General features: G+C 35.0%; 1 protein-coding gene and 1 long non-coding RNA gene across 3 annotated transcripts in view; one reads left to right on the plus strand and one right to left on the minus strand.

Moving 5' to 3' along the window:
- The window catches only part of LOC141488299 (uncharacterized), a 90,917-nt gene that overhangs the window by 29,313 nt on the left and 46,835 nt on the right, over nt 1-14,769 (plus strand). The gene's annotated exons all lie outside the window — the stretch shown is intronic.
- ALKBH8 (alkB homolog 8, tRNA methyltransferase) overlaps nt 1-14,769 on the minus strand; it is a 51,857-nt gene that overhangs the window by 10,936 nt on the left and 26,152 nt on the right. For both annotated transcript variants that reach the window (XM_074216605.1, XM_074216604.1), the window contains exons 8-9: nt 7,915-8,021; nt 789-940 (exon numbers count right to left, since the gene is read on the minus strand). In XM_074216605.1, the coding sequence (XP_074072706.1) occupies nt 789-940; nt 7,915-8,021 (259 nt within the window). The remainder of the gene's footprint in view (nt 1-788; nt 941-7,914; nt 8,022-14,769) is intronic.

Here is a 14,769-nt window from a genome sequence, read left to right on the forward strand (position 1 = left end):
GAGCCTGGTTTTGGGATGCTTCCTGAGCTTTTGGGACACTCCCACAAGGGTCTCAGTGTGTGAGGCTCTGTCCTCCCTCCTGGTCTGTGAATGACCATATGCACCCCACTCTGCCACGGGGCTAAGGTGGGGGGGGGGGGGCCTAGATTGCGATCAGGATCTGAATGTGGTCAGAGCCCCAGAGTCCTATTCCAGGGGCAGAGGACAGAGCTCAGCAGTCTCTCTTCACTCCCCTCCCTCAGTTCAATGGGCTCATGCCCTGGGGCTCCTGCTTATGGGCTCTGCCAGCTTATGTTTCCTGGATCTGGAATGCAGTGGCCATACTGCTCTCTGTGTGCCCCGAGGGCTGGGCTTCACATGCGCTCACTCTGGCAGAGGTCCCCGGCGGGTCCCCCAATCTGTGCCCGGTGCTCCCCGGGGAGTAGCTCAGGAGACTCCCCCGCTGCTGTAAGCCACGGCTCCCAGCACCCTAGGACTGCCTCTGGGAGGCTGAAGTTCTTTTGCTCTGGTGGGCCACCACTCCGGCGGGCCACCCCTCCAACCCTGGGGAGCAGAGCCTTTCTGCTCTTTTCCAGGTTACCTTGAGTAGGAGAACTGCCTCATCGGGTCCCTCTGTGGGTTCTGTCTCTTGAAAATTTAGTTAGAGTCCTTAGTTTCGAAGTTTTAGGAGAAAGCACCTAAGATATGATCCTTCTTGTCACCATCTTGGCTCTGCCCCTTAGCTGTTTACTTGTATTTCTACAAGAGCCAGTAAAGTTGATTTTATAGTAGAAAGACTTCATACTTACTGCAGTCACAAGGTGTTCTCCTCACTTTTCTAAATGTAAATGAAGTCCGCACTCCTCTTTTCTTTAGTGTTAAGTTTCCAGCATCACTAATGATAATTCCACTTTTTTGTTCCTCAGATGCCTGAATAATATCAAATTTTCTGGGTGTGATTCTTTTCATTTAAAAAAGAAAAGGGAAGTTCGATGAATTATTAACATTATATCTTAAAGAATTATTTCACAATAAACCATTAAAAATACAAATTAAAGTACAAAATAAAGGCACACAAAACTAATTAAGTACATACTATTTGTAAAACACTGTGAGAAGTGTGAGAAAAAACTGAAGAAATGATCTATGCCAACCATAAATTTATAATCATCAGTAGCTGAAGGTAGAAGATATGCATGTATAGAAAAAACAATACAGGATTTTCTAAGTCATACTGCAGTTTTAAGCTTTAATAACTTAAATATAAATGCTATAAGTTTACTTGCCCATTTGAAAAGTTAATTACTTAAATTATTAAAACATTGCTATACTTCTTATTAAAAGTCAATATAATCACAATCTTGTGGTATACTGTTTGTGAAGATTTTTGAACTTTGTAAAAGCTTTCATCACTTGACGTCCAGAGAAAGAAAAGAATTGCATTCATAATCCTAAAAAATCATCAAAAGAATTAGGTTTTGATGCATACATGACAGCTTTGCTGTATCCTCACAAAAAAAGGCTAATAGTGAAAAATCAGGCAACTGAGGTGACCAAATAGGAAGATACCCTCTAGCAATCCAATGATCTGAAAAAAGTGTCAACCTAGAAACTATCAGAGTACAATACACAACAACACAACACCAGGGCATGATAAAACAAAAAAAAAATTATTATTTTAAAATCACAAAAATAAATAAGTATAAAAGAAATTGAAATAGTGAAATTTTCTAAATTTATTGCATTTAGAGTTCTGAAGCTATTAATGTTTAAAGGTAACTAAGGCTTCTGGGACACTATATATGGAAATATGTAGTAAAGTAGGTAGAATGTTTTGTAACAGTTTATAGGAGGGCATAATTATTGTGGTCTAGGTGTGGTCAAGGAAGACAGATCTTGAAGGAAGCCCAGAGTTTGGAAAGGGATGAAAGCAAGTTGTGGAATTGAATAAATGACCTTTAAGTGTTGTTATACAGGATTAGAACAATACTGGAGAATAGTAACAGATTTATATAAGCCCTTATGTTTATGTAGTTTACAATTCACAAAACCCTTTCTTTTCAACAAAGCTAAGAGGTTGGTGGTAGACATATTATTATATCCATTTTTTTCTGGATGAGGAAATCAGAAAGGTTAAAAAAACTTGTCCCTAATCACACAACTTAGTAAGTACTGTAGTCATGACTTGAAAGTAGAAAGTAATTTGTGGGAGGTACAAGTAAGCAAAAATTGACTACTAATTTTTGAAGGGAATTAAACATATAATTTTGGATCAAAAATATTCAAAAGAATAAGAGAGTACCTTGGACCTCTTTCTTTAAACCAGTAATGAACTTTGGCTGAATGAATGAGTAAATGAAACACAATTTATTAAGCCCTTATTATATGCTGAGCTAGATGCTTAAGAGTGGAGCAAAATAATTAAAAAACAAAGACAGTCTCTAACCTTAAGGTATTTCTAAGCGAAGGTAACACAGAAAGACAGTGGTAATCTAAGAGGGATATTTTGGACTGAGAAAAGGTTATAGACAATAATTATAAATGAATCCATACATGTATGAGAGTTAAGTCAGGTTTTGGAAAAGATATTGAGAGTTGGAGAGAGTTGAGAAGGAAGGAATGTTTAAAACAAAACAGTAGAAGATGGAAAATGGATAATAAGTAATAAGTAATAAGAAGAGAACAGATTTAGACCTCCTTTCTAGGAGCAAGAGTAGAACTGATTATGCATGGTTCCAGAATTAAAATAATAATATACAAATTTTCTCAACAAAATTAAATAATCCTTCTAAGGACTTCCTTTTTGCTAAGGATCCTTCATCATTAATAACTTCAGAGGTTTATTTAAATATAATTAATTTTTTTTGTTACATTTTAAGTTCTGAATTTTCTCCCCTCCTCCTTCCCTACCCCACACTAGAGAATGTCACCATTTCTCTCTCAATTCTTTCTCTGAAGGTGGATACAACTTCCTTCATAGGTTCTTTATAGCTGATTTGAGTATTTGTGATACTCAAAATAACTTAGTTCTTCTTCAAACAATATTATTACTGTATTCAGTATTTTCTTGGTTCTGCTCATTTCACTCTTCATTATTTCATACAAATTTTTCTGTTTCTCTAAAATGAACCTGACTTTAGAGAATTCATTCAATTAAATACTGATTTATATATTGGAAAACCTGATTTAACTTTGGCAAAGACCCAGGGAAGAAAAGAGCATTCCTATCAGTTTTCAATGTTTTCAGTACTAATTGTCAGTTGCTCAGATTTATAAGTTCTTTCTTTTTATGAGACTCACTCTATTAACAATCACAATATTTATCTTACCTTTATTCAGCATCTTTTTTTAAAAAAGAAAATAACTAATGAAGTGTTTTACTTCTTAATATTTAATATTTTAATAAGGGAAGAATAGTACAACTCCCAAAAGAACAATTTTTAAAGTTACAGTACCTTCTACACTAGGAGCTAGCGATCAAATCAATAAAAATATATTGAGTGGGGCTTTAAAGTAGTATGAGACTGTCTTAGGAAGTCTATGGAGGGAGATAAGGTAAATATATAAAGATTTAAAAAGCCATACAAGATAAGTAACTGTATAAGACAAAAGAAGAGATTATCACTATTTGTCCAATAAATGATATGAGCCATAAGTGCTATCAGAGTTCAAACAAGGATGAGATCACTTCAAGTTAGGGGATTCATGCATGTATGAGAGTTGAATTAGGTTTCAGAAAAGAGACTAAGAGTTGGGGAAAGTTGAGAGGGAAGGAATGTTTAAAACAAAATAAAACAGTAGAAGATGGGAAATGAGGGGTATTTTTACAGGATAATAAGTAAAAACAATTTAGAGGAGTAGAGATGCAGGGAGAAGCTAAAATGTAATGACTTTATGTCAGAAACAATAAGAAATCCTTGGAGGGAGTAACCAGGAAAATGGCATAATAATAATTTTACCAACTTAAGAGTTTTGTAAAATACATAAAAACAATGAAAATAAGAGCAAGTAACAAGAGAATACAATGGAACAGCACAGTTCTCTAAAAAAAGAATATCAGGTTAACTTTTAAAAACTATGCTACAGAAATGAGAAGGAACAAAGAGGTGAATAGCTGAAATGATGATACCAGTCAGGAGAGAAAGTAGCCCTGTTCAGCTCTTACACTGTCTGCTTTCCTTCCAAGGAAAATTATCTTTGTATAGGAAAATAATTGGCTAAAACAGAGTTGAAATCCCAATTAACTAGGAAGATAATGATGCACCAAAATCACTAGGCTGAAATAAAAGTATATCATCTGTTGTTATCAGTCATTTTTAATCATGTCCGACTCTTCATGAACCCATTTAGGATTTTTATTTTTTTCTTTTTTGTTTTTGCTAGGTAATGGGGTTAAGTGACTTGCCCAAAGTCACGCAGTTAATTATTAAGTGTCTGAGGCTGGATTTGAACTCAGGTCCTCTTGACCCTAGGGTCAGTGCTCTATCCACTGGGCCACCTAGGTGCTCCCATTTACAGCTTACTTGACAAAGATACTAGAGTGGTTTGCCATTTCCTTCTCGATTCATTTTACAAATGAGGAAACTGAGGTAGTATTAAGTAGTTTTTCCAGGATAACATGGTTAATAAGTGTCTGAGGTCAGATTTGAACTCAAGAGAGATGAATATGCCTGATTTCAGGTCTGGCACTCTATCCACTTTGCCACCTAGCTGTCTCATATTATATTGTAGGCCATAAAGAGTGAAAGATATGATTACTGAGCTACTGCATTGTGACAATGATCTTTAAAGCCTTGTGAAGAACAGAGAGGTGATATGAGCCTGAAAAAAAAGTAAATATCTTAATTTTCAAAAAAAAAAAAAAAGAAGAAAAGGAATCAGCAAATTACATACCAGTGAATACGATTTAAAAATTCTGGAATGTATTACTACAGTGATCATTAATGAACATCTGAAAAAAGGCAATGGTAATCACAAAGAGCCAGCATGGTTTTCTCAAACAATAAGCATTTAATAAGCCCCTATTTTAAGCCAGGTATGATGCAGGGGATATAAATACAAAGACTGAATTCTTGCATAAAGAACAGGTTATGTCAGGATATCCAGATGGGTAGATTGGGAGATGCTGTAGATCTAGTTTTCTAGCAAAGCATTTAACAAAATCATATATACTATTCAGGTAGGTAGGATGGAGAGATTAAGCTGGGCAACAGTATAATTTGGTGGATTCACATCTATTTGGATGGCTAGTCCTCCAAAATAATGACGATTAATGGTTCCATGTCAGGTTGGAAATAGCACTAGGAAGGAGTAGAATGCTCCCAGAATCTGAACTTGGCTCTGTGCTAATTACTATCCATGACTTAGATAGAAACACAAGTGATATGCTTATCAAAATGGCAAATGATATAAATTTAGTCCATTAGGCCTATATACTGGGCTCTCTCTCCTCTCATCTTTCAGTGATTTGATTACATCTAATTTTCACCCATCCCCAAACCTATATATATCTCTAGCCTTTATCTGTCCTAAATTTCTGAATCTCCAACTAATTTCTTAACCTCTCCATCTGGATGTCTCATAAGCATCTCAAACATAAAACGTCCAAAACAACTCATTATATCATCCCCTAAATCCATCCATCCTTCTAACTTTTCTATTTCTACCAAGGTACCACCACTCTTCTAGTTACTCAGGTTTAAAACCTATGAATCATTTTTGACTTCCTATCTCTAACTATCATGTTTAAATGATTCGACCTCAATATGTCCCAAACTCTTCCTAACGTTCTGATCATACCATACCATATCACACAGTAACTTACTATACCTGCCTGGTCTGTAGCAATAGTTTCCTAATTGTTCTCTTCAAATCCACTCTTGTCTTTCTCTAAACTCTTCTCCAGAGCCCCAAAATTATATTCCTAAGGCATATGTCTAACCATACCAAGTCTCCTACTCATGAAATTTCAGTGGCTGCAGTTTTTAAAATAAAGGTTTTTTTATTTCTAAAATATGAGGAATTGATCCAAATTTATAAAAATAAATGTAATTTTCCCAGTTAGTAAATGGTCAAAGAACACAATCAGGCAATTTTCAAAGAAAGAAATCTAAGGCACTAGAGCCATATTAAAAAAAAGTTCTAAAACATTAATAATCAGAAAAATCAAAATTAAAGCAACTATGAGAATCTTTCTACCTCATACTCAGATTAGCATAATCAATAAAGGGAAAATGACAAATGTTGGAGGGACTATGAGAAAATAAGAAACAATTTGGGATTTTGCCCCCAAAGTTACTAAACTGTGCATACATACCCTTTAATTCTGCACTACCACTAATAAGTAGACCTATACTCTCCAAAGAAGGAGGAAAAAACATATATGTACAATGATACTGATTGCAGCTCTTTTTTTAAAGCAGTAAAAGCATGAAACTAGGGAAGTTTCTATCAATTTGGGGGGATGATTGGACTAATTTTGGTACATGAAAGTAACAAAATGCTACTGGACCAAAAGAAATGAAGAAAGAAATAATTTCAAAGTAATCTGGGAAGACTTGATTTGCAAAATGATGCAAAATGAAATGAGCAGAGCCAGGAGAAAAAGAAAAAATTTAAAATAGTTAGCTATACCAAAGGAGAATGAGTTGTCTTGGGAGCAAATGGGTTCCCCTTTCAGGCAAAGCCTGGATGAGCACTTAAGTAGGTTATGGAATGTATCATTGCTCAAAATAGGCTAGACAGCCCTTGAGGTCTTACCTAACTCAGATTCTGATAAAAGTGCCATCTGAAAAAAATTAAACTCACAATGGTTAGCAAGATGAAATTTGTTGTTGTTTTTGTTCAGTTATTCAGTCTTGCCATGGTCAGAGTCCATGGGGTTTTCTTGGCAAAGATATTGGAGTGGTTTGCTAGTTTCTTCTCCAATGTACCTCCATTTTACAGATGAGGAACTGAGGCTAATTAGGTCAACTTACTTGCCCAGGGTCACACAGCTAGTAAGTGTTGGAGGTCAAATTTAAACTCAGATTTTCCTGTCTCCAGGATCAGTACTCTATCTTCTGTGTCACCCAATTGGTAATATTTTAAAAATATTATGCAGAAAAAATTCTTTTCATTATATAGAGGTTTTCGTCAAGGGAATTCCTTAATGAGTTAAGAAGGTATAAAAATAGCTATAATCAAGCTAAACAGAGTTAGATTCCATAATTTTCAATTCCAAGTTTATTACTAAATAACTAGGTCATATAGAGAAGTTCCCCTTAAACACCTCATCTACTATAAATTGAGCAATTATTCAGAAAATCAGATTGCTTCTAAAGAGGTCATAATCAATTTTTAGAACCATTCATAACTTTCTAAAATTTTTGTAAAAATAGTATAATATGGCATATAATATTTCTGAGCAGGAAAAAGAATATAGATCATACTATGGTTCAGCTATATAAAGTCATTATAAAGAAAAAAAATCTTTACAGAGTAATTCATCCTTTTAAAATGGGCCTGCAGTAGCTCTCATTTGGGTGCCTCACAATAAAATTACTGACACAATTATTCATAAGCCAAGATAAGAAGAAATGAAAGTTCTTACAGAATGTAATTCCTGGGGCAGCTAGGTGGTGCAGTGGATAGAGCACCAGTCATGGAATCAGGAGTTCTTGAATTCAAATCCAGACTCAGACACTTAATAATTACCTAGCTGTGTGACTTTGGGCAAGTCACTTAACTCCATTGCCTTGCAAAAACAAACAAAAAAAGTTATCTGTGGCAGAATGTACTTCCTGTGTTAAGGCAGACAAGTCATTTAACCACCTTGATCTCCACATTTTTTCCTCTATAAAGTGAGAGGGTTGGATTAAATAATCCCTAAAAGCACTTCTAGTTCAGAATTCTATGGGACTGGTTTACTATTAACAAAGAGGGCTCCACACATACCCATGGGTCCAAAGGTATCTAGATTCTCCTGTCATCACCAGCAAACTCCGTTGAGGCAGTAAAACTGACACCATGCAACCATCTGGGTGCTTAAAATCCATGACAATCTTAATGAAAAGACAAAAGCACGACTATCAAACTTGTGCAGAACAGGAATGGAAAAAATGACCCTCCCTTTCTGAGCTAATACTAAACAAAACAATTATGATTATAAATATTCTCACCAAGAAAGGGTTGCTTTTAGTTAAACATACACAAACACATACATACATACATTTATATAGAAATATATATATATTTTTTCAATTAACAAGTATGTTTTTATCCTCTTTCCCACCCATCCCTCATGAAAAAAGAAAAAAAATCCTTGTAATATATATATATACATATATGTATGTATGTATACACTTAGTCAAACAAAATAAAACCATACATTATCCATATCCATAAACCATAAATTTCTTTCTGTAGTCTAACACCTCTCTTCCAGGAGATAAGAATAAGATAAGCATTCTTTTATGACTGTTGTTCCTGTATTGAACTGGGTCTTCTCTTTTCTCCCTATATTAGGGGGAATTGGTTTTTAAAAATATTTGATAATTGTATTTCAATATGGTTTCATTTGTAATTCAATTCATTTTGCTTATGCATTTAAAAAAAAAGATACCAAGAAGTCTATAACATTCATTAGACTGCCAAAAATAATCATGACTAAAAAAAGGCTAAAAACTCATGCTTGATACTTGTTTGCTTTGTGATCTCATCAGCTTCCAATGGTTCAATTATCACTTCCATGCAGATGATTCCCAGATCTATAAATACAGCCCTAATCCTTCTCCTGAGCTCCAATCCTATATTAACAGCTACCTTTTGAACATTACAAACTTGATATCCTGTAGGCATCTCAAACTCAACATGTCCAAAATCTTTTCCCTAAAACTCTCCCTTCTTCCTATTTATTCTACTGCAGCCAAAAACACCCCACATTACCAGTTATCCAAATATTAGTGTTATCCTTGACTTCTTACTTACACTTATAATGGGGATGAGAAGCAGTTGGTGGTCCAGTGGACAGAATACTGGAGTCTATGGAACTGAGTAGTTAACTTAAGCTTGTCTCTTATGTAGCCTCTACTTACTTCCTTTTCATCAACAGTGAAATGGGAATAATAAAAGCACCTACCTGACGAGACCGCTGCAATAATTTTCAAAAATGCTTACTTAATAGGGTGAATGGCACACAGCAGGTATGATATAAACATTTATTCCCTTCCCTGCCTCCACTCTCACTGAACCACCACCCTAGAATAGGCTCCCATCATACCTCATTTGAATTAATTCAATAGACATTTAATTGGTCTTACAGCCCCAAATCCACCCCCCTCCCCACTCCTACCTCTAATTCATCCTCAACTCAGCAGCCAAACCCATTTTCCTACCACATTAGGTCTGCACTCAATAAATATAGAAGTTCTTTTTTTATCTCCAGGATCAAATAAAAACTCTTTTGGCATTTAAAGGCCCTCACAAATGGGTCCCTTCCTATCTTTTCAGCTACACCAGCCTGCTTGCTAGTCCTCACTCTTTCAGAGTTTCTTCATTTCCAAAGTTTCCTTCAATACTTAGCTCTAATCCTACTTTCTACAAGGGTCCTTTCCTAATAAATTCCTTCACCTCCAGTGTCTATATTCTAAAATTCTTCAATTACTCTGAATTATTTTTAACATATATAGCAATTTAAATGTTGGTTCCCCTATTAGAATGTGAATACCTATCAACCTCCAGAGAAAATTGATGGAATCTGAACCTGAAACATATTTTTTCAATTGTATTTTTCTTGCATTTTTTTTTTGTTTCTGTCTGTTGATTTTTTTGTTTGTTGTTTTTCCAACATGGCTAATATGAAAATGTTTTATAAGACCTCACACATATATCAATTTGCTTGCCTTCTAGAGATGGAGGAGGGAAGGAGGGAGAGAATTGGGAACACAAATTTTGAAAAAAGAATGGCAAAAAACTGTTTTTACATATAATTTTGGGGGAAAAAAAGAATGTAAGCTCCTTAAGGGTAGGAATAATACTTCTGCCTTTCTTTCTATCCTAGCACCTAGCACTGTGCCTCCTGTATAGTAAGCACTCAATTACCATACAGGGAATCATTTGTGAACCTCCATGTCTTAACTATATTTATCAGTATGAAAAATTATCTAGCAAAGCTGAGTTAGGAAATGAAAAGCAGTCTAATTCACATGTATCAGTGAAATTAATGCACATTCTTTCTTTCTGGCAAGCAGTCATGACTAATGAGGAAATCTTGGCTTAATAAATGATTAGAATTGAGAAGTTGAAACTTGACCCTAATTAAACTGTTCATAATTCTTTCTTTTAAAGATTCTGGCATTTATGAGTTTGGAAAAAACAATTTTCATCAAATGAGACTAAATGGTACAACAAAACACAAACTGAGAATTGCAAGAGCTTGTGAAACACTGTTGCTTCTGCCCTCACTAAAACATATTTCTTGAATACCCTCGTATCCAAGAGACTATGCAAGGCATTGCACATCATCTGTTTGACCTAATAATTCTGGATCAAAATAGAAAGGGAATGGAACCATTATTCTGCATGTCCAAGTTTGAGCTATATTTTTCTAATATTCACAAAGAATAATAAGGAAATCCTCTGATTTCTGCCTTCTAACACTTATCTAAAGTAAATATAATTTAGTTTTTCTTGGAAAAAAGATTTAAAAAGGTTTGAATACAGTGTTTTCAAGTAGATCTTTATCCTAACTGGACATTCCTAGTTGTCATAGTTAGAAAAGGGAGGATTAAAGTATACAGCTTTTTTAATTTGCTAAAGATCACAATTAATTGTGCTACTCTGTCCAACTTCTCAAGATACCAAAGGAGATTAGAAGCCCTGCATTTTTGTCTCTAGAATAGAAATTCTTAACCTTTGACCCCCTTTGATAGTCTGGGGGAAAAGACCCCCCCCATCTCAGAATAATTTTTTTAAAGGCAGAAAAAAGAATAAATTGGGTTATAAATGAAATGTCATACTAAAATGCAATGATCAAATATACATATACATATACATATATATATATATATATTTTTTTTTTTAGGTTTTTGCAAGGCAAATTGGGTTAAGTGGCTTGCCCAAGGCCACACAACTAGGTAATTATTAAGTGTCTGAGACTGTCCAAAGTTACCAATAACTTCTTAATCGTCAAATTTAATGGTGTTTGCTCAGTACTTCTTGGTCTATCTTTGACAGGGATGACTGCCTTCTCCTTGGAGAGTCTCTTTTCTCTACATTTTAATGACACTCCTTTCTCTTGGTTTATCTCCTACCCATCTAACTCTTGCTTCTCAGTCTCTTTTCTGGCTTATCAACTACATCATGCTGCCTGACTATAAAAGTTACCAAATGTTCTATTCTACAGTGCTTTCTCTTTTCCTTCTCTCAGTTTCCATAGCTTTATCACCAATATGCAGAAACTTATAGACCCATTTATCAATCCCCAATTTCTCTCCTGAGTTTCAATGCTGCATCACTAATTGACTACAGGACACTTCAAACTGCCATTCTACACACATTTCAAACTCAGTATATCCAAAACAAAAATCATGATCCTTTCTCCTAAACTTTCCCCTCTTCCAAACGTCTTTATTTCTATTGAAGTCATTTTTTTAGTCTTTGGGATTAAAAATCTCAAAATTATCTTTAACTCATTCTCCCTCACCCCAAATATCCAGTCAATTATCTAATCTTGCCATTTCTATCTTCACATATTTTATATCCAACTCTTCTCTCACTCACAAAGTTACCACCTCAGATCAGGGCGCCATTTAAGTTAGAGCAATAGCCTATTCATTTATTTCCCTAATTCAAGTGTCTTTCTTCCAGGCCATCCTACACATTACTGCTAAAATGATTTTTATTAAATGAAGATATGTCTATATGTCTCTCCCACTTAGTTAACTCCAGTGGTTTCTTCTCATGTCTAAGATAAAAAATATTCACTCTGTACCACCTGGCCTCATTTGACCTTTCCACACTTGGTGATCCAGTCAAACTGGTTTTCTCTTTATTTTACACATATATGTATCAGTACTTAGATGCAGAAACTCATGTACATGCACATACTCTTATTTGTAGTCTCTGTCTCTTTTCACTAGCTGTCCCATGTGACTTATATTCAATTTAGATTCTTTCTCTTCCAAATGAAACTTATTACCATTTTTGGCATGAAGTCTGTCCTCATTCCACAGCTTCTGATACCATCTTACTTTCCCTCTCAGACAACCCTGTACTAACTACCTTGTATATGCCCATATATATACATACATAGCTATCTAATATGTATATTAACTTCACATTTGTGTTATTTATATTTTATATACTATGTTGGCTCCCCCATTAATAATTGGCCCCTTAATAATAATAGCTAGCATTTATAATACCCTTTTCTCTATGTTATCTTAGGTGATAAATGAAATCTCAGAGTGCCTGACACAGAACTGGTACATAATAATTACTCATTGATAGACTGCTTCCATTGATCTTTATCTTATCCAAATGTTCTCTACCACTGCTTTCTGCTCTGGTTCCTGAAATTCGTCCTATGAGTATATTTAACTCCATTCTCTTAGTTGTCCCTTATTTCTCTCCTATTCCTCCTATACCCTTCCAGTCACTCTAGTCTCAGTACTACCTAGAAAGCCAATATTGCCATTAGTTTACCTTGTTTATTTTCCATGCTTTGTGTCTTTATGGCACTCTGTAGCTTTTATTGCTGGCCTTTTTTCTGTCTTTTGTCACTCTACACTGTTCTCACCTCAACATCAAGGAATTAAGTCTAGATAGTCTCATGCCCCAGATCTAACAATTTGTGAAGCTAAGAATTTAATCTTAGTGACTCTGTAGCTAAAGGAGATGAAATTAGTTTGGAAAAGTTTTCCAAAAGTTTATACTATTGCTGCCATAGGTAGATCCCTCAGTCATTATCCTCTAAATATTAGCTAACCTTATATGTCACCAATATGATCTCATTTGATCCTCACAACCACCCTGGGAGCTAGGTGCTATTACCCCCCAGTTTATAGACAAGGAAACTGAGGTAAACAGAGGTGAAGTGATATTCAAGGTCACATAGCTATGTCTGAAGTCATGTCAGAACTCAAGTCTTCCATGATCAATGTATAACATTCTGTCCACTGCACTGTCCTACCATCCACTTACTCCTTATAAATATTACTTTTGTCCTCATCAGGAAAAATGAGAACTGGCCTTAGGATAGTCTGAATAGATCTATGTTCAAGAGTAGGATTCTAAAGTCTCAACTAGGTCTACAAAAGACAAAAGTTAATAGCATCATGAATGGTTCTCAAGAATAAAATTCTTATGGAATAATTATCTATGATCTTAGGGGAAACTAGGTGGCAAAGTGGATAGAGCACTGACCCTGGAGTCAAGGAGGACCTGAGTTCAAATTTGGCCTCAGACACTTAATAATTACCTAGTTGTATGACCTTGGGCAAGTCACTTAACCTCATTACCTTGCAAAAAAATTATCTATAATCTTAATAAGTTAAAAAATGGGAAAGCATCTAAAGGAACTTGAGTAAGGATGGATGGAGAGAGAAACCAAATTCACAAGGGTTTACAGATTTAAGGAAAATGGGTTAAGGGTAGAAGAAATGAGTTTTGATTATTCTCTGGAAAAGTTTGATTGTGAGGAGAAAAAACTCAAAGAAGGAAAGAGTTTTATTTTGTTTTGGGAATGAGGAGATCTAAGAATGTTTGCAAGCTAAAGGCTAGGATTAAAGTGAAGGAGAAGTTAAAGCTTCAAAAAAGAATAATGACTTAAGAGATGCAATTCTCAAACTTTTTGATCTCAGAAATTCTAACTCTCTTAAAAATTACTAAAAAACCCTCCGAAGAGCTTTTGTTTATAGGGATTATATCTACTGAGGTTTATCATAGTAGAAACTGAAAAACTTTGTATTAACATGAAAACAGTTTTGATTCTGGTGATCTCTGAAATTCAAGGGGTTTATGAACCAAACATTAAGAACTGCTGATGAAGAGAAAAGGAGATCACAATTAAAGAGATCAGATTTGGCAAAAGGAGGGGACCTTTTTTTTTTTAGGAAAAAAGCAGTAAAGGATTACAGAGGTAGTAAAAAAAAAAAGAGAAATTTTGAGTAAGTGGGAACAGAAGTTAAAGAACACATAAAACTCAAATGATCTCAGGAAAATAAGTGGTAAGGTTATCTGAGGGTGAAAGAGGAGGAAAAAATCACTATGGGAAAAGCATTAATGAGTCAATAGAGATTAATAAAAAGACTGCTGAATAGTATTAAGGACCCAGCTGGGGTTACAGCATGACTTTAAAATGTATTAGATCAGTATGGTTTGGTCTCTTTCTCTAGTGATGCTCAGCAGTTCTCAAGGAGAAGCAGAAATAGCATACAGATGGAAATCAAGGTGGAAATGACAGATCAAGAAAACAAGAAATTCCAAGGTGATAGCTAGTCACTACTGAGATAATTAGAAAGGATGAAGAGAGGTAGCAGTGGCCCAAAGAGCCATGACTGACAAATGGGAATTTCAAGGGATCAAGGTTATAATGGCATGAAGAATTAGTTCAGTACATGTGAAGAGAGTTGAAGAGGTTAAAAGATATAGGAAATCATCAAAAAATCAAATGATGTGTTAATGAAAGGGAGTTCAAAATTACTATAGTATTATTAAGCTTCATTTTGCCTCTAAACCTAACTATTATCTTCATCACAGGCTTTTCAATGTTATTTTTCTAAGTGTTACAAACAAGGCTTTAATCTGAAG

Source organism: Macrotis lagotis, chromosome 1 (assembly GCF_037893015.1).
Source record: "Macrotis lagotis isolate mMagLag1 chromosome 1, bilby.v1.9.chrom.fasta, whole genome shotgun sequence".
NCBI lineage: Eukaryota > Metazoa > Chordata > Mammalia > Peramelemorphia > Peramelidae > Macrotis > Macrotis lagotis.